Source organism: Micrasema longulum, unplaced genomic scaffold, assembly GCF_059751315.1.
Source record: "Micrasema longulum isolate JH-2025_06_02 unplaced genomic scaffold, ASM5975131v1 h1tg000008l, whole genome shotgun sequence".
NCBI classification, from domain to species: domain Eukaryota; kingdom Metazoa; phylum Arthropoda; class Insecta; order Trichoptera; family Brachycentridae; genus Micrasema; species Micrasema longulum.
In genome coordinates, this window is record NW_028277216.1 from 323452 (window position 1) to 347733 (window position 24282).

A 24282-nucleotide genomic window follows, 5' to 3' on the forward strand; every position below is an offset into this window, starting at 1 on the left:
TGCCCAGTGAGGTATTCATATTTAAAAAAAAAGTTTTATGTAAAACGTGAAATAATAAATAAATAAATTCGATCAAATCACGTCTGAGGTGACGTAGTGAAAACGCGTACCGACATGTCGGTAAATTACAATTCGCCATATGGAGGAACGTACAGGTAGTTCAAAAGTTAAATATACCGTCTTGGTATGTACCGATGAGATAGCGTTTGTAATTGCGGCTCAGCTGCTATGACCGCAACGAAAATAACAACCACTGGGAAAAAAAAGATGTCGTGGAACAGTAAGTTGTTGTCAATGACTTGGATTTGTGCGCCTTATAGGCCGGATATAGCTCCCCTGCGACTTTTCGTTTTTTCTATGGCTCGAATTACCGCTTCGTGGTATGCGTTTTGACTTTGATCGCGCCACTTGCCTTTTGGCAGATGAACACTTGTAATTGTCTGGTTCGCGGAATGTGCTATCTTTATGCTTTGCTCTAAACCCTAATACCATATAATTAAGAATAGTTCAGAAACCGCATACGAGCATCAAACAGAAGGCGACTTAACTACTCATAAATGAGTAGTTTTACGTTTGCACCCATTAGTTTATTTGTAGACGTCGCTTAGTACGCAACTCCTGATTTGAATTCAACTATGCCGTGTTGTGTCCTTTTAAAGTGTAGAAATACTGCTAGGATCTTAAAGAAACAGGATGGGACCACATTTCATGCGTAATTAGCAAATAAATCACATAAACATACTTCCCAGATGCACAAATTCTTCTACCTGATTCAGAATATCCCCGTTCACACTGATCTCACATTTAGTTATATTTTCATCCCTTTCAAGAACCATCACCTTCGATTTATCAACATTCATAAGGAAATCGCTTTTCTTGCATACATCGTGGACTTTTGTTACTAAAAATTGCGGGTCTCCTTTGCTGCTAGCAAGAAGCACGGCATCATCAGCATTCAGAAGACAGTTAACACTCATTTTTGCTTTCATTCTTAAATGTTTTAGTTCTTTCATACACTTATCGATGTATATGTTGAACTAACATGGTGGCATTACGCATCCCTGTCTGACTCCTTTAGGAATGTTAAACCACGATGTGAATGACCCACGTGCTTCGCACATGCTGTGCTGTCCTTGTATAGTGACGCAATAGCCCTTGTCAGGTTACCATTCACTCCATACTCTGACAAAACCTTCCAGAATTTCTCTCTGTCAACTCTATCAAATGCCTTTTGCAGATTTTATGAACTATTTAAAACATATAAATTATGATTAATTTTATAAACAACTCTTTGCTCTATTAATTTTCTGTTTTATTTTATCTCCCTATGAGTAAATTATTGTAAACATCTTACTGGCTATCAATTCAAACATTTTTTAATCATGAATAATTATTTTTTGCCTTTGAATTGCGCCGTGCAATTACTACGATGACGTAGGAGCTTATATCTGTGTGACGTTCGTGACGTTTGTATACAAATACATGTAAGCAAACCTTTGCGTTGTACCCTGTAGAGATAGGCAGAAACAGGCAGGCTGCGATGTCACACTATAGTCCTTAAAATATAGCTTGATTAGAATGACAGCTGTCAAAATAATTTCATTAGTGATGGGATCACTGATCACTGATCAAATCGATTTTATCAATTATTTCATGCAATCACTAAATGTTTCCGAAAATTGATTTAAAAAACGCAAAAACAAGCCTATTATAGTGTGTTAAATACAATTATTTACCAAAAATAAGACATTTATACTTTTTTCGTGAATTATTTTTTCATTCGATCAAATTACATTGATCAATTTGTCCCATCTCTAACGTTTTTGCAAAATGATGTAACCTTGTAAGAATGTCGTTAATAATTATGTTAATTTTAGTTTTTTTTTTTTAGTTTTAAAGCTGATTTTATATATTTATGTTGATTTATATGTCAAGAATTGTATTTAAAAAATAAATTTTCTTACCAAATACGAATGATTTTTCGTGTGTCAATATAAATCACTCCTTAGACGTTACTACAAAGTTATGTCGTCATTTTTTCTGACAACTGTCATTCTAATCATCTTACATTTTAAGGACTATAGTCTACATACGATGCAAGACTTGATATACTGCCGTCATAAGAAAGAAACACGTTTCTACATAAAACAAAACGGAGAAAATAAATATTGTGTAACTCGGAAATTGACAAATTCGCTGTGTGAAAAATACTACAAAAATGAAGTATATTATTATGCGACAGTGTGTATTATGTAGGTGCGAAGGTTTTCACGGTCACTGTTATCAATATTATGTATCTTTTTTGGGTGAAACCGTGTATGTTGGATTTGATCCGACGTTTCGGCTACCATTGCAGGAGGAACTTCAGCCCTACGGGAAATTGGATACAAAAAATGTTTTCTTACGCGGGGTAAAAATTAGAGCATTAAATTGTACGACAAAGTTTCTTGAAAATGTACAGAAAAAACAATAAAAAATATTTTGATAAAAACGCACTACTTTAAATGACGTCACTGGTTCGTGTGAATCAACCTATGATCTGAGAGCTATGGAAGATTTCCGGTCTGCTTGTCGCTTCTGGACCAATGGGAAGGACTGAATGAGAATAAGCGGAAATGAACCTCTGACGTCACACGCGGAGTTATTTCAGAAATACAAAACTTTAAAAAATCGTAGCACCGATAATACGATATGTAAAAATTTAAAAAAAATAATTTTGACTTAGTTTAACAGTCTATAACAAATAAAAAATTTGAAAAAAACCACTGAACTTCCTCAATATGTATGATTCTTATTTAGAAACTTTGCTGGTCTGTCTTTAAACTGTATTTTTTTTCAAATGTAACTATATCATTGTCGACTGTTTGTTCCTTTAAAATAAATAACATTTAGCACGATTTAAACATACTTTCAGTTTGAAAAATCATTGTCTTATAACGAAAAATGCCTTTCAAAATAAAATATCCTGCATACTATAATCCGAACGCTTCGTACATCCAAACGTGGTATAAATTTTGCGCGTCTGGACTATCGAGGCCCTGCTGTATCGACGCAGGAAAGGAAAAAAATACCAATTGACATGTAGAAACGTTAACGAAGAGCCAATTCAAGTTTTTTTTTATTTAATAAAAAAAACTTGAATTGGCTCTTCTGTTAAGTAGCTGCTTGTCGCTTCGTATGTTTTTAATACTTTTATTTTTTTAATTCTTATATCAAATGTGGACTAACTGGTAAATAATTAATATGTATTTATAAATGTAAAATGTAATAATGTATAAAGTATCAATGATGTGTATAGACTTAATATATATGAATATGTATGTATAAAATATAATATAAATATGTATGTGCGAATATATATGTATATATGTGTGTGAATGTATGGTTATGAATGCATTACAAGTTCCCCGACTCAACACGGATTTTCTAGCGAGTCGGAGCAAGTTCACAGACATGGGTTGTTCCTGATTGTGTCGCTATAAACTGTGTCTCTGTCCTTAACAAATGTATGTATAATGTAATTAATAAATAAAAATAAATAAAAATTGTTTTATTATTAATATTTAAAGCATTAACTTTGTGGTCAAACATTTTACTAAATGTTATTAAATATCTATATATAAACCACTTACTGACTTTTCTATGGTGAAGGTGTATAGTGGGTATTGCATGTTGGTTTGCATGTTGGTTTAATTGATGTCCTGACAAAGAAACGAGTACGTCTCGAAACCGGTGGACATAGAAAAGTCAATAAGTGGTTATATTCAAATATTTTATAACATTTAGTTATATTGTTTTAATGGACAAATTATAAACAATATCCGATACGCGGATGATACTGTCCTTCTAGCAGTTAGTATGGAAAGCCTGCTACTATTATTGGACAAAGTTTACACGGCAAGTTTGAATAAAGAGCTAGAGATGAATATTTCCAAGACATTTCAGATTTTTCTAAGGCATTTGACAAAGTAGATCATAAAATTCTCATGTATAAATTACATGCCTTGGGAATAAGAGATCCATTACTATCATTTATTAAATCGTATCTAACTAGTAGGACACAAAATGTTCGGATAAATAACTATTTATCAACCAGTATTGATGTTACATCGGGTGTACCTCAGGGTGCTCATTTGGCACCCCTGCTTTTCAATTTGTTTATTAATGATGTTGCTAAATCATTCTCTTACTCTCGTTTTTGGCTCTTCGCGGACGACAACAAAATTCTCAAAATAATTCAAACTTTACAAGACTGCTTTCTTCTTCAATCAGACATTAACTCTTTTAACCGATGGTGTAAAGTCAATAAATTAGAACTAAATATTAAAAAATGCAAAATAATGTCATTTCATAGAACAAAACAACCAATTTCCTTCGAGTACCTATTAGAAAACTCCAAAATTGATGTAGTCAAGTCCATCAGAGATTTAGGAGTTGTTTTGGACTATAAACTGACATACAACGAGCATATAGATAATACAGTAAATAAATCACTGAAATTACTTGGCTTCATTAACAGAATATCCTCTGATTTTTCTAATGTCCGTACAATCAAAACTCTTTATTGCTCAACTGTTCGCCCTCTTCTAGAATATGCCTCCTAGAATAGTGGTCTTCTCTCCATTCTATGTCAATCGCATAAATCACATTGAATCAGGCCAACATCGCTTGCTTCGAAAAATAGCGTGGATGCTTGGACTAGAGAGAGATAATTATTCTTATGCTGAAATAGAGTCGATGTTAAATATTTCTAGTCTACAAAAACGTAGAACTAATATTGACTCCATATATATGTTCGGCATACTAAATGGTATAATCGATGTTCCATCATTACTGGGACAAGTAAAATTCAATATTCCGACTCGTAGATTGAGAAACAATGAAGTACTGTTCATCGATCAGCATAGAACAAACTATGGCCTAAATTCTCCAATGACCCGCCTTTGTCGTATTGTTAACTCAAGACAGGATCTGGACTTTTTTGGTTTAAGTTTACAACGATTTAAACGAGCACTAAATAAATAGTCCAGATCTTGTCTCGATGTCCCTTATGTTTGTCAATGCTTCTTTCTTTTTTCTTTAAATGTTTTAAACTACTCTTTTATTGTAATATTTAAACCTTAAAAATTGTATACATGGACAATGTCCGTTAATAAATAAATAAATAAATAAGACTAAATGTATGGTTATTCGGAAAAAGACACAAACTTTCCCAACGACTTTAAAACTTGGAGCGCAGTTTATTGAGTAAGTTCATCAATATAAATATTTAGGATGCTGGCTGAATGATAAATGGGATAACTCGCAAGAGATCAAAGTCAGAATAGAGGTGGCGCGAGACTGCCTTTTCAGGATGCGTGACCTTCTTTGCAGTAGAGACTTTAATTTAGACCTCCGAATGCGCATTGCTCGATGTTACGTCTTCTCGGTACTTTTTTACGGCGTCGAAACGTGGACACTCACCCAAAACACTTCAAAAAAGATCGAAGCCTTTGAAATGTGGTGCTACAGGAGGATATAAAAATCTCCTGGGTGGATAGAGTCCGAAACGATGATGTTCTCCGACGGATGGAAAAAGATAAATAGGTACTGAAGACCATAAAAAAAAGAAAACTCGAGTACTTTGGGCATGTGATGAGAGGCGAAAAATATAAAATTTTACAAGTCATTCTACAGGGAAGGATTGAAGGGAGACGCAGTGCAGGTAGAAGGCGCATCTCTCGGCTTAAGAACTTGCGCGACTGGTTCCATTGCAGCACCCAGTCCTTGTTCAGGGCAGCTGCCAATAAAGTAAGAATCGCAATGATGATTTCCAACCTCCATCGGGGAGAGGAACTATAAGAAGAAGGAGAAGAATGTCTGTTGTAGAGTTCAGCGTGTGTAAGAGTTAATGGGGGATTCACATCTTAGTTTACGATCTCAAAAGGCGTGAAACAGAGTCCTTCAATTTGGACAAACTCAAAATAATTCATTAGATACAGGTGCAAAAGTTAAAGTTAAGCAAGAGATAAATTTAAAATGTCTTTAAGGACTCCTGCAAAACTATTTACAAAGCAATTATTGAACCACACGTTAACTACTGTAGTAGCATTTTATTTTTATCAAACAAAGAAAACATAGATAAACTAACTGTATTACAAAATAAAGCCTTTAGAATCATTTTGAAAAAAAACAGATATACGAGGGTAAAGTCGATGGTAAATGAAATGAAATTATTAACATATAAACAAAGAATATTTTACAATACAATGATATTTGTTCATAAAATTATTAACTCTAATAAAAAAACAGAATTTTGGAAAAAAATTGATCGGAACCAGCATGAACACGATCACAATACTAGAGAAAAGAACAAAATTAGACTTCCATTTAGGAAAAAGGCAAAGTCACAAAATTCAATTTTATTTAAAGCAATTAAAAAGTATTACGAAATGGAAAAAAATATTTATGAAGAAAAAAACATATCAAAATTTAAAATAATGGTCAAGACATATGTGATAAACAATTTATAAATTAAATATATTTGCAATGTTATTATTAGAACACACATAACAATATGTATGATATGTGTGCCCTATTTTAAGATTTAAATAAATGTTCACTAAACAGATCTGATAAAACTATAATATTTACAGTGTAATAATATGTCCATATCACTTTAACTGTCACTATAAGTAGATAGTCTGTATTTTATTAATGCAATTAATTTATTTTTGTTCCAGTAATGACCTCGCTAGTGGTGATATTCCTCCTCAGCCTCATAGGGACCATCACATTCTTTTTCACCGACACGTTTAATACCACGCTTTTATCCGTAAGTTAAAATCACATTTATTTACTTTTTTGTCTGTTGCGTGTGAAAAAAATCCAGAACCCTGAATGAGAGCATTCAACTTGATGGCTACTCTCAGGTAAATATACGAATCGAGTGGATAAAAGTCCGCCTCGTACTGTAGTGGTGGGCGTTTTCGCCTACAATATTTGAGGTCCCGGGTCGAATCCTGGCAGTATTCTAAAAAAACTAAAATCTATCATATGGAAGTAATTTTTTTTTATTATTAGGCTTCCTAGCTAATGCGGAACTTCAGCCCTACGGGAAATTGGATATAAAAATGTTTTTTTACGCGCGGAAAAATTAGAGCATTCAATTAGCTTATAGTCATTAAAATATAGCTTGATTAGAATGACAGCTGCCAAACTGATGTCAATAGTGATGGGAAAGTACTTATCACTGACTATGTACCGATCAAATCGATTTTATCAGTTTTTTCATGCAAAAATGAAACTCTGTTTACGAAAATTGATATAAAAACGCAAAAACAATGGTGTGTTTAAAACAATTAATCACCAAAAATGAGGCATTTTATACTTTTCTTCACGAACAAAACCAAATGAATTATTTTTTTATTTGATCGATTGACATTGATCAATTTGTCTCATCTCTAACGTTTTTGCAAAATGATGTAACCTTGTAAGAACGTCGTTAATAATTAGGTTTATTTTTGTTTTAAAGCTGATTTTATATATTTAAGTTGATTTATATTTCAAGCATTGTATTAAAAAAATAAATGAACATGCCAGATACTAATGATTTTTCGTGTGTCAATATAAATCACTCCTTAGACGTTACTACAAAGTTATTTCGCCACGTTTGCTGACAACTGTTATTCTAATCAAGCTATATTTTAAGGACTATAAATAGAACCAATTGCCTTCAAACTTACGAATCATCTACAGTCCCAATCAGTTCAGATCCCAACTAAAATCTCACTTCTTTAGATTATCATACCCACAATCTTAAATCAGGAAATATAATATGTATTCTTATTTTTTTTTTTTATTAATGTTTATATGTGCAAGTCATATAATTAAGAATAGTCCAGAAGGAGTGTAGAATCATATTTGAGTACATCGGACTGTGTCCAATAATTCCCCCACTTAAACACACTTTCGCCGCGCGCATACTTGAAGTCACCGGGTAATATTGCCAGATCGCGAAGAATATAAACATAACACAAATGTAAGCTAAAAAAAACTATTTGTTAATTTTTCTAAAAATGTATTGTGCACTTGAAAATATTGATTGACACAACAGAGTCGATAATTAAAGGGTCATTTAATAAGAGTCATTGAATTAATAAACTTTGAACTTAAAATATAAAACAAATTTTATTTTACATAAAACGGATATTTTTATATCATGTTAAATAATATTTTATGCAATATTATTTTTTTGGTATGTGTATATATATTAACATATTTATACACACACAATTCTGGGTTCTATCCCAAGGGGGAGTAGGTATATTATTATTTATATCACTACAGAGATGGGTAGAATTTTTGTTTCAAGATTATGGATATTCGAGCGTTTACAGGGCTTATGACCTGTCATAGGTTGGGTTCAAGTGGCCACTTTTATGTAGAATTCTACAACATTCCCCATTCCGCTTATTAGCGAATATCCATATCTCGTGCTTGCGCGAAAATCCCAACAATTTTAGGGTGAAACTTGAACCTTTACAGTGGCAACATTCTTAACTTTAACTTATCCAAAATAAAGTTGATGCAACGGAATTTTTGTTACCAGATTTTGAGCCTTAACTAAGTTTAAATATTTAACTTTAAACTAAATTTATACCAACTTTGATGCAACCGGCCCTAAGTGCCCTATATAAATTTGCCAATTATTATTATTATTATTGTCAGGTTCTCGACGTCCTGGACGTCCACTGCTGACTGTTCGTCGGCAGTTTATGTCAGAACGTCGGGACGAGAACCTGACTCAGGATGACGCAACTCCGATAGAGATGCATGGAGGCTCTTTGTGGATACCAAATGCTCCAACAAGGAAGCGGACATGGAATGATAATGATGATGGTTCACGTGTGTTTTTCTTTCAGAATATGATGCTAATCAACAACTCAAAAGCCTATGAACTATGGAGTAAACCCCCCGTGCATCCGATACTAAAGGTTCACGTATTTAACTACACCAACGTGGATGATTACATGGCAGGAATCGACGACAAACTGAGAGTTGAAGATCTTGGCCCGTATGTTTACAAGTAAGTCCTTTATATAAAGTATCTTTTACAAGAGCTGGACATCTCGGTTTTTTTTATAAAAATATCAATAACAGTTACCGTTTCACAAATTAAGCTGTTTCGCGAAGACGTTACAAAAATAACAGTTTAGTGCAGTTCCCTCCCAAATCTCAATTTAAGTACCGCATGGTGTAGTGGTCGGCGCGTTTTCCTACTATGCTAGAGGTCCGGGTTCGATTCCCGACATGGTTGACATGAAATATTTACGTAAAAAGGTGTTTTTTCACTAGAATATTTCATAGTCCCCGGACTGGGACCTGAAGCGTAAGACTGATCGTCTTACCTTCATGCAACAAAAATGATCAAGATACGCTGCGATTGGTGTACCAATGCAGTGCCCTATGCACCATTAGGTGCGGAAGGGGAATGATGATAAAATTTATTTTTTCTTCCCATTTCCCTTATCGCATTAAATTTAATGTTATGAAAAAAAAAAAAGTTTTTTCCTTTGCTCAATTTTTGATAATTAAGTTTTATTTAATATATTTTATGGAATGACATTCATATTTTTTAGCTTAAAACTTTTATTAAATGCAAATTAAGACCTTTAAATTTACTAAATGTCATTTCATTTATTTTATTTTATTTGGGATTTTTACAGCTATTACATGAACAAAATAAGTAGAAAAATATTAACAATACTAGAGCCAATAAAAAAAATCCACTGTAAATCTAGTGACACATAATATATAAGAAAAGAGCTTACGTAATTGTATGTGTGTGACGTTTGTATTCATGTGTGTGTATGTGAATGTGTGTATGCGTGAATGAATGAGGGAGAGGGTACATGTGCGTGTGGGAATAAATGAAGGAGAGGGTGCGTGTGTGTGTGTTATACTATAATTACGTTTTCATTCGGATTATATGCAAAATAAATGTATTTAATTATTAATTTAACATTTATCATAAACTAGCGGACCCCACAGACGTTGTCCTGCCCGTCGTTGGCTTGCCTACTATTAGCTGGTTGAAAAAGCATTTTTTCGTAAATAACGACACACGTTATTTATTTTTGCCTTATTTGAGCTATTTTTATATTCGTAATATGGGTTAGTTTTTTGTTTTATCTTCTCGTGTGATTGGTTTAGAGGCCTCGTCATGCTCAAATCAAAATCGTGTAAAAATCACTACTGTAGCGCCATAACCCATGGAGAAAATACGAGAATATGTGTTAATGATGATAATTCAGAATGCGTTTTACCCTGAGCCTTCTAAAATTATGACACTCAACTCGTGCCCAACGCGAATTTAGTAATTCTTTAACCGCCAGCCGTGTTTTAATGTGAGCTTTACATTTAATTCGAAACCAAAATAAATGAAATGAAAAATGCCTGAGTGTGTCAGGACAAAAAAATTATAATTACTACCTCAAGACAAGATCCGGTCTATCCTAATGATTGTTTACATCTAAAAAGACTTACACTAACAAAGTCCAGATTTTGTCTCGAGTTTACAATGCAACACAATCGGGACATTGGTGCATGCAAGCCATTGTTTGCGCTGTGCTGATCGAGGAACAGCACATTATTATTTCGCAACCGGCGAATCGGAACATCGAATGCTACTTGTTCCAGTAACAATAGTACATCAATCAAGCCATTTAGTCAATTAAACATGAATATGAAGTCAATGTTATTTGTACGTTTTTGAATTTGAGATTTTGAACATTGAGTCCACTTCTCTGTAAGTGTGGTCTCCCTTCTTGAGGCCAATCATCCATGACGATATAGACGATGTCGCACCGGTTCGATATGATATATCCTGCCTACATATAAGGGAGACCAGATCACGGAGGCATATTCTAAATGAGGACAAACAAGTGATCAATAGAGCGCTTTAGCTGGGAACATTTTTAATCATAGTGTGGCAACACTATAGACGTCACACGTGACGTCGTGCGCCAGGTCCGAGCGACGGACAGGACGAGAGACGTTTTGGCTGTGTTCGGTGACGCACGATCTTTAGACAAAAACTTGATTTAATTTTAATTGTTACGATTTCATACTTTTCTTAATTGCTTTATTTTACCTTTTACAAATTACATTCATTGAGTTATTTTAAAGTATTTCCATTATATTAAGTTTATATATTGTATAATTTTTATTAATAAAAGATATTTATTTATTTATTTATTTATTTATTAACGGACATTGTCCATGTATACAATTTATAAGGTTTAAATATTACAATAAAAGAATAGTTTAAAACATTTTTTAAAAAAAAGAAAGAAGCATTGACAAACATAAGGGACATCGAGACAAGATCTGGATTATTTATTTAGTGCTCGTTTAAATCGTTGTAAACTTAAACCAAAAAAGTCCAGGTGATCTTGTCTCGAGTTAACAATACGACAAAGGCAGGTCATTGGAGAATTTAGGCCATAGTTTGTTCTATGCTGATCGATGAACAGTACTTCATTGTTTCTCAATCTACGAGTCGGAATATTGAATTTTACTTGTCCCAGTAATGATGAAACATCGATTATACCATTTAGTATGCCGAACATATATATGGAGTCAATATTATAATATATTAAAACTGTAAGTACAATCTTTTACTCTATCTGTCCATTTCACATACCATGTTAGTCTGAAGATTTATCCAAAACGAGCGTGAAGTAAAAAACGTTCTCACGAGACGATTTTTACGGAATGATATCAACGCGGATAAATATTTAGCAATTTATGTGGAACCTACTAGGCAGTCGAAATAACCCGACGTTTAGTAGGTAACAAACAACACCACCATGATAGTATCAATGTGTTCATTAAAGGCAAGTTTACAGACATGATAACTCCGAGGTCTTTAATAGACTTGACGACATCTAAATTAATATTTTCGGTTTGTAATTGATCTCCTTTGAAGGAGATGTATATTTTTGCTATTTGTGTTGAATTGAACCGAAAAGTATAAATCTTTTTGTTTTCAGGGAGACGTTGACAAGAGTGAATACTGTCTTCAACCCAAATGGAACGCTGACGTACCAAGACAAGCGGTCCTACCAAATGTTACCAGACGAATCCATCGGTGCTCAATATGATAAAGTTGTCGTTCCAAATCTTCCTATGCTGGTACGCCCATCTCAACATAATGTTTTATTTCTCGCGACGTCTTCCTACAAAAAATATCAATGAGCAAGTTCAGTGCCTAGGGAAATTGGATAAAAAAATGTTTTTCTTAAACGCAGTAAAAATTAGAGCATTGAATTGCACAGCTATCATCATCATCATCATTCCATGAAGTCAGAATCACGTCTCATAGTTAGTGTAACATTGAAGAATTGAGGAAATGTGGATGTTTAAACATGGGCCGAATGGTGAATGTTACACAGTATGTAAAGTGGCCACTGAGACCAGCCAATGACAGGTCATAAGCCCTGTAAATGCCTAGACTTCCATTTTTCCTACTCAAAAATGTTTTCCCTCTCTGTTGAAATACATTCAAATATGAATAACTCCCTAGGGAGGAAATTTAGCCAGTCTGCAAGCATTTGGACATACTCAAACATTGTTGAGTGTCCATTATTGTTCAGTGTGATCGCTCAAATGCTTAGCATGTTTTTAAGCACGTCGATAGTTATTTGTGATTGAGCTACTAATTTATAAGTAAGGCAGTGTAAGCACACGGCACTTTAAAGAATGACTATAGTCCTTAAAATGTAAGATGATTAGAATGAGAGTTGTCAGAAAAAGTGACGACATAACTTTGTAGTAACGTCAAAGAAGTTATTTATATTATGTCAATGCATGATTATATGTACAATATTTAATTATTTTTTTTGTAAAAGAGAAATATTTGAGTTTTTATTATTTACTCAAATTTTCAGACCATTTCCAAAAAGTCGTAATTAACTTGTGCTGGAAAAATGGAATTCGAGTTGTGGTAGAGTGGGATTTGAACCTCGGACCTTTGGTCCGCAAGTCTACAATACTTCCACGGGACCACAACCCGGTTCATTATGTCTGAAATAATGTGTAATAAACTGCCTTTAAGTAAATAAATAAATAAATGACTAGTCATCAGCCCTGTTAATGTCTAGACTTCCATATTCCCTTCTCAAAAATGTTTTGTTTCTCTGTTGCAACAAAGTTAGATCTGAATAACTCCCTAGGGAGAAAATCCAGCCTGTCCGCAAACATTTGGACATACTCAAAACATTGTTGATTACTTTTTCTTCACAGAGCGCAATAGCAATGGCCAAAGACACGTATTATATGGCCAAAGTGGGTCTGTCTACGCTGTTCAAGTCCCTGAACACCCAGGCCTTCAGGAGCCTCCCCATCCACCGGTTTCTGTGGGGATATGAGGATGAGCTGGTCAACCTGGCCAAACCGTTCCTGCAGTTCTCGAGCCAGTTGCCTCAAATGGATCAGTTTGGAGTTCTATCAACAGTAAGTATTTTATTCAATTTATCATTCTAGCCCTAATAACAGTAAGTAATTAATCAAATTGATCATGCTAGAACCAATTCAAAGGAAGAGGGCGTAATTCCACTAAAACACATTTTCGATTTATACACAACTTTATTTACAAAAAACACACAGGTTTTATCGAACAATTTGTACCGTGTCGCAGTCAGGTACGGTACAAGACAGCATACATAAGCCGCAGGAGAAAACGGGAAGGATTCGGGCTGTCCCAGATTAACTCGGAGCGCTCTCTTCCATTGTAGGAACGTTTTTACATTGTGTTTCTTCATTTTAATTTTGAAACTAAATAACTCTCTAGAAATATAGTTAACATACGAATTAAGTATGTAGGCGTCTTCCCCGTGTCTCAATTGACGCATACACAATACAGGGAAAGATCCTACATATTTAGAAAAGGGTGTCACAAATTTTAGTGGGATTTGGTGAGGCCTAGTACCTCACAATCCTATACATATTTGTGGCTAGAGTCCCGATATTCTAATGGCTGCCCCCGCAAATGACATAATTAACCGTCGTTATTAAAGGGGCAGCTCATTAGATTGCAAAATCAAGCCAAAATAAAAATAAAAAACAACATATAAATAACTTCATAAAAACACTTGCACAGTTTATTATCATTAGAGCGCCGCGTGTAGCCCTAGCGACAGCTCGCGAAGCTTCAGCCGCCATCGGGGGTCTAAAAAATTTTCGGCGCCCAATCGAGCATTTTTTCCCGTGCAGCTACCATCTCCATCTATAAGCCCGAACAAGGGCTGCAAGGCTTGATGTTAATTTATGTTCGCGCTTGTCGCCACGTTACAGGCCGCATTCCGCCTTCTTTCGCTTACAAGCGGCGATGTTTGATACATGCAATATCCTCAATAATTCAAAAGGCAATAGTCCTAGAAGTTCTTCTGTAGAACCTGTCAACCTGCGCTGAACCGCAGTTTGCCTACCACCGCTCAAAGGGATAGAGAATGTTCATAAATGCACCCCTGGTGTTTACTGATTGCCCTTGTGGACAACGGAAGCTGGTTGTACACTTTAATGGAGAAGTAGACCGATCTTCTTTGACCAAAATCTGTGTTAATTTTCGATTGCTTTAGCATCAGGGCGGAATGTCCAGTAACTCTAGTATTTGGACAAACTCAAAACATTATAACTAATAAAATGCTGATGTGGTTTTTTAGCGCAACGGGACCGGAAGCGATGTGGTGACGATGTTCACCGGAGTACGCGACATGAACAAGTTTGCCATGATCGACCGGTACAACGGACTGAGCAAGCTCTCTCACTGGGGAACCGACGAATGCAACAGGTTTGAATGAGATGCAATATGTTTTTTACTCGTAAAAAGTGTATATTACCACTTACCTACTTTTCTGTGTCCTACGGTCAGGACACCAATTAAACCAACATGCAAAACCCACTACACACCTTCACCATTGTTGTTGCACAGATATATAAAACCAGTACGACGTGCATTTTAATAACCACATGCACTGATCAGGTTATGAAAATGTAATATTTTATGTTTTAGGAGAATTAGTTGAAAAAAGAGGCAGGGTATGAAGGGAGGGGCGTGAGTTTAATAATTGAAATAACGTGAAATTTCACAAAAAATGGGCCGGGTACAGGGTAAATTCTACGCGTATTCGGCTGGTGCTCAAAGTGTTTATCATTGTTTACAATTTTAAAAAAAAATATTGATATAAATAAAATTTATCATACTTTCAGAGTGGATGCATCAGATGGGTCAATGTTCCCCCCTAATATGGTAGATAAGGAACAGACCCTTTTTGTTTTCAACAAGGAATTGTGTAGAAGATTGCCTTTCATATTTGAAAAAGAACTGGATGTAAGTCAAACAAAACCCTTTTGAAATCGAAGAACAAAGTTATGTAGATAGAACCTGACGATGCCATTTTGATTTTTGTTTGTTTACTCATCGTAGGTGCTGCATGGAATCAAAGCTTATCGTTACTCCGTCCCTGACGACGTGTTTGACTCTCCGGAAACTAATCCTGCCAACCAGTGCTACTGTCACATGGACTCCGGAGTGTGTCCCCCCAAAGGAGTGTCCAACTCTAGTCCTTGTGCATTCGGTAAGTCTGAGCCTAAAACTTCCTTTCCAGCAGGGTAGTTTCAGGCTGGAATAAATTACCAAGTCTAGTCGTCCATTCCATTTCAGTCAACCAGTTCAAAGACCGTTTGGATGCTTTTTTGAAGGAAGAAGAACTTGGACAAAAAGCGAAATACAAGATATGGGCACATCAGCAAAGGCTGCCTGCCTATAATAAATAATAATTAAATACGATCATTGATATCAAACTTTAGATTGTGTTCATTTAATACGAGTATATGAGGGTATTAAAAGCACACATAAAAATCTCCGCCAAAAGCGGAAAATTAGTTATTGATGTCAAAATAAACTATACATAAAAACGTACCTACCTAAACAATAGCGTAATTCAAAACCGTCTCTAAATCTTGCAAAAACAGATTTCAATTATACCACTTGACAGCGCAAACTTAGCATTCTCCATTGAGTTGGTGAAGCATAATTACAAATCTCACAATTCTTTTTTCAAAGTTTTTCGCAAATATCTCCGTAACTCCTTCAACGGAGATTTCTAAGTTTGCTTCTAATACCCTCACATGTCGAATTTCGTGCCAAAATATCACGAGCAGCTTTGGCAGCTTTATTACCTTGATTGAACGCGAACAGAAGGTCTTGTCGACCATGCTCACTTTAGTCTGCTTGACATTCCATTTTGGAGGCTTGTAATAAAATAAGACACATGTAACGTATAATATAAGCAAAAATATATTGTAGGGCAGAAAATTTTCTTTTGAATGAAATATACTCAAATCTAGCAATTGCAAAGCATTGCCGGATTCAGCTAGTATTCTCTAACAGTCACCTAATAAATTTTGATCATTCACAGGAGCTCCTGCTTTGGCTTCTTTCCCCCATTTCTACCTGGGGGATCCCATTCTAGTCAACGCCGTGGACGGCCTGAACCCGACAGCAGACAAGCACGCTATGAACATAGACTTGCATCCCACACTCGGCTTTCCCTTGGCTGGGATGAGCAGGTAATCCGACAAGCTTTTATCTTACATCGCTATACAAAATCCTTGACGCGTCACTATTCAACGGAAACATATTATTAAAAAAATAGTGTAGGTATCTAATTAACTTTATGAGGCCAAGAGCCCTGTGTCGAGTTGGGATACAACATAATGGAAAGGGGAAGCGTGTACATTATAAAATAAAAGCAAAAATATAAATTATTACATTGTAACGTATGGAAAAAGATGTTACAATCTCTCTCTCAGAATTAGAACATGGAATAGCAGATCATAAAGTGTAAGAGTTGAAAGAATCTGATGTAATCTCTTTGTTCTATTCTGGGCCCGTTGGAGGACGGGGTTACCCGGAATGCCACGCTGTGGTTGGTTAATAAACCACGCTCTGATTGGTTCGCTTGTCTATGGTCAGTCATAGATATTTCAGGTTTAAAACATTTTTAGTACTTGTTTGTCAAAGAAAGACTGGGTAAGAAGTAGATATAATTAAAGGTCTATTTATTCAGGATTATTTCCTGACAACATTAACATGAATCCTACAGATCATTTATTGATCCAATTTGATACATGTGTATACATTTTGCTTCTAGGATACAGATAAATTTTCAAGTGAAGAAATCCCTAGGAATATCTGGTGCCGGCCTAGAAAGATTACCTGAAGACATTATTCTTCCGATTATTTGGATGGATTTGGTAAGCCAAACATTTACCACTATGCTTTATTAATTTATTATATATTAATAGAAAAAAAAGCGATTTGCTTATGAATGTTGATAAATCGAAAGTGATGGTTTTTGAAAGGGATGAAAATATAACTTAATGTGAGATCAGCGTGAACGGAGATATTCTGAATCAGGTAGAAGAATTTGTGTATCTGGGAAGTATGTTTACTAGGGATGGAAAGGAGAGTGAGTGCCGGGAACAGGGTGAACGGTGCGCTGAAATCTACTTTGGCAAACAAATGTTTATCGCACGAGGATAAACTAGCAGTTCACAATGGAGTTCTAGTGCCAACTCTAATGTATGGAGCAATGTATGGAATTGGAAAAATGATGACGAAAGTAGGTTAAATGCTGTCGAAATGGGATCCCTCAGGCGAATGTGTGGTAAAACGATGTATGATAGGTGCACAAATGTCGAGATCCATGAACTTTGTAAGGCTGAGATATGCATTATCGACAGAATCAAGAAAGGGGTGCTGCGTTGGTTTAGACATGTACAGTGAATGGACAGCGAAAAAACGGCTAAAATGATCTACGATGCCAATGTTGATGGATGCAGAAAACGAGGAAGGCCGAGAATGACATGGCACGATCAAGTTCATCAAATACTTGGAGATGGACATGTCAAAAGTAGGAATAATCGGCGTGCGTGCATGAGAAGATGTATGAATGTAGAGGAAGCGAGGTCTGTACGCAAAGATAGATTGATATGGCGTTCTATCCTCTCTGCCTACCCCTATGGAGAAACGGCGAGATGATTTGTTGTTGTTGTTGTGATAGTGATGCTGGTGATGTAACATCACATGTGTACTACAAGCAAAAGATGGATATTCTTAAGTTCATTAAATGTGATGCTTTACATCATAAAAGAATCCTCCACTTCGAGGATCACTGGTTAAACCTGAGGTTAAAGAGCTTAGAGAGTCACTGGTTAAAGAGCTCGCCCCCTACCTAATAGCCCAATACTGTTGTATTTTCTAATATTTATTTTTGTTTTCAGTCTGTGAACGAGCTGCCCCAAGAGTTGAAGACTCTCGTGTACCATGGGACATACAGCGCTAACGCCATTAGGATGACGTTAACATGGGGTTGTACGATAACCCTCATCATCTCCGGGTATCTGCTCATCGTCACAGCAAGAGGGAAGATCGTGGAACGAAAGCGGAGCAGGAGGACTCCTCTGCCAGTCATCACCACTAAGTCGTAGAACAAAACGTCGCCATCATTCCCTTCAGTTCAGTCAAAGTGAAGCTTATTATTTATTTAAAATAATCAACATTACAATGAGGTATCATATTTGTTTATAATATATCAGATATCAAAAGGGTATTTTTTTGAATATCATCATTGCTAAGATTGACGTTAGAAATAATGAAAAACTAAATCCACAAATCTGTGGCATTAAGCGGAAACACGGTCTGACTTTTCTTCATACAAATGTATTTCCATATTTTCTCCCTGAATTATAGAACTAGAGCAATGCGTTTTTTTTCACACCATAGATATACCATTGACTACACCATAGATATGCAATTGTTTCTTATGGGAGCTAGGGTCATCCAAAAACCCGTAAAAGCTCCCTGTTTTATCTGCCTTCTTTGGATATGTAATATCATACAATTTATAATTCTAAGGCTAAAATAATACATTTTTTGAAAAACACAAAATTTTTCAACACAGAAAATCTCATTTGATACTCTTTATTTAAAAAAATAAGAATTGGTTATGTTTTGGGGTGTCGAAATCAGGAATACGGGACTCGATATTGTTGATTTTTCTTCTTCTGCCTTATTCTCTCCACTGCTGGATGGCGGCCTCTTCCAAACGTCTGCATTCCGTCGTATCACCCGCTTTCACCATCCACGTTTTACCGGCAATAGAGGCAATGTCGTCGACCCGTCTTTCTGTGGCCTTCCAACACTTCTTTTGTTGCGCAATCAAAAGAAGTGTTGTTGATTTTAGCTAGGCATAATAAGTTCAACGTGCAATTGTCTTTTTTGCACTGTATCGGGGAGGCATCTGCAAAAGAAAGACATAAAAACTATGTTTATATACTTCATCAAACTGCTAAATTGGATCCTAACGTCACTGCGACCTGTGTAGATCGTTTGGGAGGCCGTAAATCAATTCTCGCCGTCCTAACTCAGGTCTTTTAAGAGCCAAGCAACTATAGGGCGAGTGCTTTCAAATCTATAGCTAAATCTCATCCTGCAAAACTTAAAGTATCTGGTTGTTAAGTAAGGGGCGAGTGCTCTCATATTGTCGGGTTTAGTGAGTTGTCTTTTGAATGTGCGGCTTCTTTTGTGATATAAAGCATCACATTCACATAGAATGTGTATCGGTGTATCATCATCCACCCTGCAGAACCTACATCTAGAAGATTCAGAAAGATTCATTCTCGCAAGGCGTTTATGGAGTCTACGGGGCCCTGTAAAGGCTCTAGTGATAACCCTCGGTTACGGTTAAGTTTCATTAGGTCGAAAGCAAACCATTGCTGGTACCGCTTTCGTAGTTCGTTATTTAGAATGGTGTTTTTCAACCTGTGGGTCTCGATCACGAGCCAGGCAAAAGTAAATGCGAGGGTTTTAGATCTTACACTACAATAAAATACAATAATTTCAGTGAGAAAGCTGTGCTCAATCCAAAAGGTCGAAAAATACTGATTTAGAATGTAGTTATAATTAAAGATTTTAATGTAAATATTGAAATTAGTAAAATTAATTAATACACTTGCAACATTCCCGCCTATGTTTAAGCATCTTTATTTCTACCTATTTGTAATTGTCGATTTGAGTTAAGTATGCAGAAATGTTCCTTAATATACGAGGTATATTCAGAAAGTATCTTCCGTTTGACACTTGAGAATTTTTAGACCTTAAACGAATTTTTAGAATCGAAACAAAAATGTCTACTTGTGTCATGAAAGCGTTTTAAAACCTTTCGGTTAAACATTGTAAAAAGTTACAACAGGGATGGAGAATACCTTAAATAAGGGAATATGGAAGTCTAAGCATTTACAGGGCTTATGACCTGTCATTGGCTGGTTTAAGTGGCCACTTTACACACCGTGTAACATCCACATTTCTTCAACTCTTCCATCTGTTGACTTTTGTGAAGTAAAAGAGCTGAAACCTTTATCACGCGGGTGAGATTCATCCGGCTGAACCAAATCACCTACTAAGCTTGAAAACAATTTTCCAATTTTAATACTTCTTCTTTTACCAGGTAGTTAATTGAACAATGTTTGAGTATGTCCAAATACTTGCAGACTGGCTGGATTTCCTATATCTATTTTGCCTTTGTTTAAACATCCATATTTCTTCAATTTGTTGATTTTAGTGATGTTAAAGAGCCGAAACCTTTATTGTTGTGAAGAGATTCATCTGACTGAATTATTTCACATACTAGGCAACGCCTGAAAACAATTTTTCAATTTTTAAACTTCTTCTTGGACCAGTTGGTTTCATTACAATATTTGAGTTTGTCCAAATGTTCGTAGACAAAAGACTGCCTATTATGTGAAATAATTCAGTCAGATGAATCTCTTCACAATAATAAAGGTTTCAGCTCTTTAACTTCACTAAAATCAACAAATGGAAGAATTGAAGAAATATGGATGCTTAAACATAGGCAAAATGGTGAACGTCACACAGTGTGTAAAGTGGCCACTTAAACCAGCCAATGACAGGTCATAAGCACTGTAAATGCCTAGACTTCCTTATTCCCTTATTTAAGGTATTCTCCATCCCAGTTGTAATTTGTTAATTATAAAAAGGATTGTGTAATTTTTAATTAGTAAATATTTGAAGGTATTAGAAGCACGTACACAAATTCTTCAACCTGATTCAGAAGAAAATCTCCATTCACTCTGATCTCACTTTAGTTATATTTTCATCCCTTTCAAAAACCTCACTTTTGATCTATCAACATTCATAATCAAATCGCTTTTCTTGCATATTGTTGATTGTTAACGTTTAAATATAAACTTTTTATGTACCAAAAGTAAGCATCCTTAAATTTTTGGTAGCATATGCGTGCTCGTTGACTAACTTATGTAAAATTTCAAAAAAAATGAATTTACAGATATAATTAACAGCCGGAAATATCAGTAATATATTTACATTGGGCTGGGCTGATAATTTTTTCTCCGAATTTCGAAATGAAAGGGGTCTAAATAGTTGCCTTTTGGATTACTCAGAATGCAAAAAAGATTCGATACTTCTTTAGGCCCTCAACCAGAGCTTAAAGTTTTCGAAAAAGTCGATTTTTGCACTAAACCGGCTGTCGTGTCGTATTTAAGTAAAAAAATCAGTCCAATTAAATTTTATAATGCACATTAAATCTTATTAAATAAGCATCAAGGGCGTGAGTCGCACTTTGTTTGGTAATAAATCCGTAGCATTGTTTTAATGGGCTATTGTTGTCGTCAATATTAGCCAGGCGCTCAACGGAATCAGTTCCGTGGAGTGTAAACTTTTTGCATTTCGGTAGTTCTAAAACGTGTTCGAATTTGTAATGTGATTAATTTATATCTTAGCTAACAAAATAATAATTTTATCTTTAAAGATAATTAACAAAATGTTCAGACAGTGATGAACTTCAAACCTACACTAACTTGAGGGACAAAAGTAGTATATAATATTTTTTAAATAATTTTTACGTTCAATGTAATCCAAAATTCAACTTTTTTGACTCCCTTTACTTTGATGTCTAAAAAAATAAAAAACTCTATCATTATACAAAACCATCACGCCGTTTCCCTGTAAGGGTAGGCAGAGAGGATAGAATGCCACAGCACTCTATCTTTGCATACAGATCTCGCTTCCTCTACATTCATACATCTTCTCATGCGCGCGCGCCGATTATTCCGGCTTTTGACATGTCCATCTTTAAGTATTTGATGGACTTGATCGTGCCATGTCTTTCTCGGTCTTCCTCGTTTTCTGCATCCATCAACATTCGCATTCTCAGGCGAATGGTAAAACTATGTACGATAGATGCACGAATGTTGAGATCCGTACATTATGTAAGGCTGAGACAAGCATTATCGACAAAATCAAGAAAGGAGCTCTGCGCCGGTTTGGACACGAAGAACGAATGGACAGCGAAAGAACAGCTGAGAATGAAAAATATTCATATTATCGGCCCACTCTAGTAAACATAGTAATAAACTGTTCAAATATGAGCAACTCCGGATGAAAATATAAGCGAACACACTTTCTGGATATACCTCGTGCTATATTTACTTTCTAAAGAGTTTTTTATTTATGTTTAAATATCTGTCAGCAATATTAAACTTTTTATAAAGATAAATCCAGTTGTTTATTGAAAAAATTTCAACGTACTCAATATATTGATCACTCAAATCATGCCACATGTAATTGATTTTTAAATGGTTTATATTTTGTATTTTTATATTGATATCATAAATATGTTTAAAACACAAATCGTTTTACTTTTCTTATTTTTATTACCAACATTTTTGTTACCGTAACCAAATTTTGGCTTCGGTTCTAGTTTTGGTCTGAATTTATTTATTTATTTAATTTTACAATACGCCCAAGGGGCATTTACAAAAATATACAGGTAAGTACAAACATAGTAAGTATATTTAAAAGAGATAAACAACGCTTTTTGTATGCATGTAGAAGCAATAAAAAGCATACTGCCATGCAAAATAAAAAGTGAAACTTTAGATACTAAAAAAGAAGAAAAAAAATACGAATATTAGAAAAGTAATTGAATTAAAAATCTAATTGTAAAGAATTTAAACAAAAATAAATATATATATTTACATATACTTATACGTATATAAAAAAAATGGTATTAACAAATTATTGTTAAAAACAAATAATAAAAATTAGTTTACAGTAAGTATATATAAGATAATAACATTAACATATTACAACAGAGATGAAGAACATTTAAGAGAAGGTAATATAGAAGTCTAGGCATCTACAGGGCTTATGACCTGTCAATGGCTGGTTTAAGTGGCCACTTTACACACTGTGTAACATCCACCATTCTGCCTATATTTGAACATCTATATTCCTTCAATTCTTTCATCTGTTGATGTTTGTGAAGTTAAAGAGCTGAAACCTTTATTTATGTGTATAAATGAAAGGAGGAGAGATTAAGGAAGAGAAAGGAGATGTTTCTTCAGACGTGATTTAAACAGAGATAATGTAGTAACATCTTTGATGGTGGATGGGAGATGATTCCACAGTCGAGCCGCATGGACACTATATGCGTTAGAGAAGAAAGAGGAATTGTGTATGGGTATTAAGAGAGTGCCTTGAGAATGAGAACGAAGAGGTAAACCATGAACTGATAAGCGTTGAAATTTTTCACACAGGTATATAGGAGCGTTAGGACTATGAAGTACATTGCACAGAAGTGAGAGGGAGTGATAGTCTCTCCGCTGTCTAATTTTGAGCCATTTCAGTTGCCTACGATAATCAGAAATGTGGTCATATTTCCTAAGACCAGGTATTGAGGCGAGGGAGGACAAAGTATGATACGACAACAGGAATGATGACTCAACATGTTATTGCTGGAGAGACAGCATGATCGTGTAAGGAACACCGCAATCTGAGAGTTATAGTCCGGATAATTACCTTAGACAGCGTCAACATAGCCTGTTCCACATTCCAATGTACAGGACCAACCTGCCGATCAAAGCGCTACCTCTACGTTGAACAATATTACTTTGGACATTGAAATTTTTCTCATCTCAGGGAGTTTTTTCGTTACAAGATTTTCTTATCTTTTAACAAATTATTTTAAAGATATTATGTATACCTACGTGTTATTTTTATTATTATATTTTAACAAATTGTTTTAAAGATATTATGTATACCTACGTGTTATTTTTATTATTTCTTTATAAAGGTCAGAATGAAATATTTATAAAAGGGTGTTTTTACACAAAAAATATTACATAGTAATAATA

General features: G+C 35.0%; 1 protein-coding gene across 1 annotated transcript in view; it reads left to right on the plus strand.

Annotated features, from left to right (window-relative positions):
* LOC148285742 (scavenger receptor class B member 1-like) overlaps window positions 1–20078 on the plus strand; it is a 95080-nt gene extending 75002 nt beyond the window's left edge. Inside the window, exons 3-12 of the mRNA XM_088231924.1 lie at window positions 6723–6814; window positions 8904–9067; window positions 12036–12177; window positions 13288–13497; window positions 14706–14833; window positions 15253–15373; window positions 15470–15620; window positions 16464–16614; window positions 17199–17301; window positions 18331–20078. Coding sequence (XP_088088050.1) covers window positions 6723–6814; window positions 8904–9067; window positions 12036–12177; window positions 13288–13497; window positions 14706–14833; window positions 15253–15373; window positions 15470–15620; window positions 16464–16614; window positions 17199–17301; window positions 18331–18537 — 1469 coding nt within the window. The 3' untranslated portion in view covers window positions 18538–20078. The remainder of the gene's footprint in view (window positions 1–6722; window positions 6815–8903; window positions 9068–12035; window positions 12178–13287; window positions 13498–14705; window positions 14834–15252; window positions 15374–15469; window positions 15621–16463; window positions 16615–17198; window positions 17302–18330) is intronic.
* The last annotated feature ends 4204 nt before the right edge of the window (window positions 20079–24282 follow it).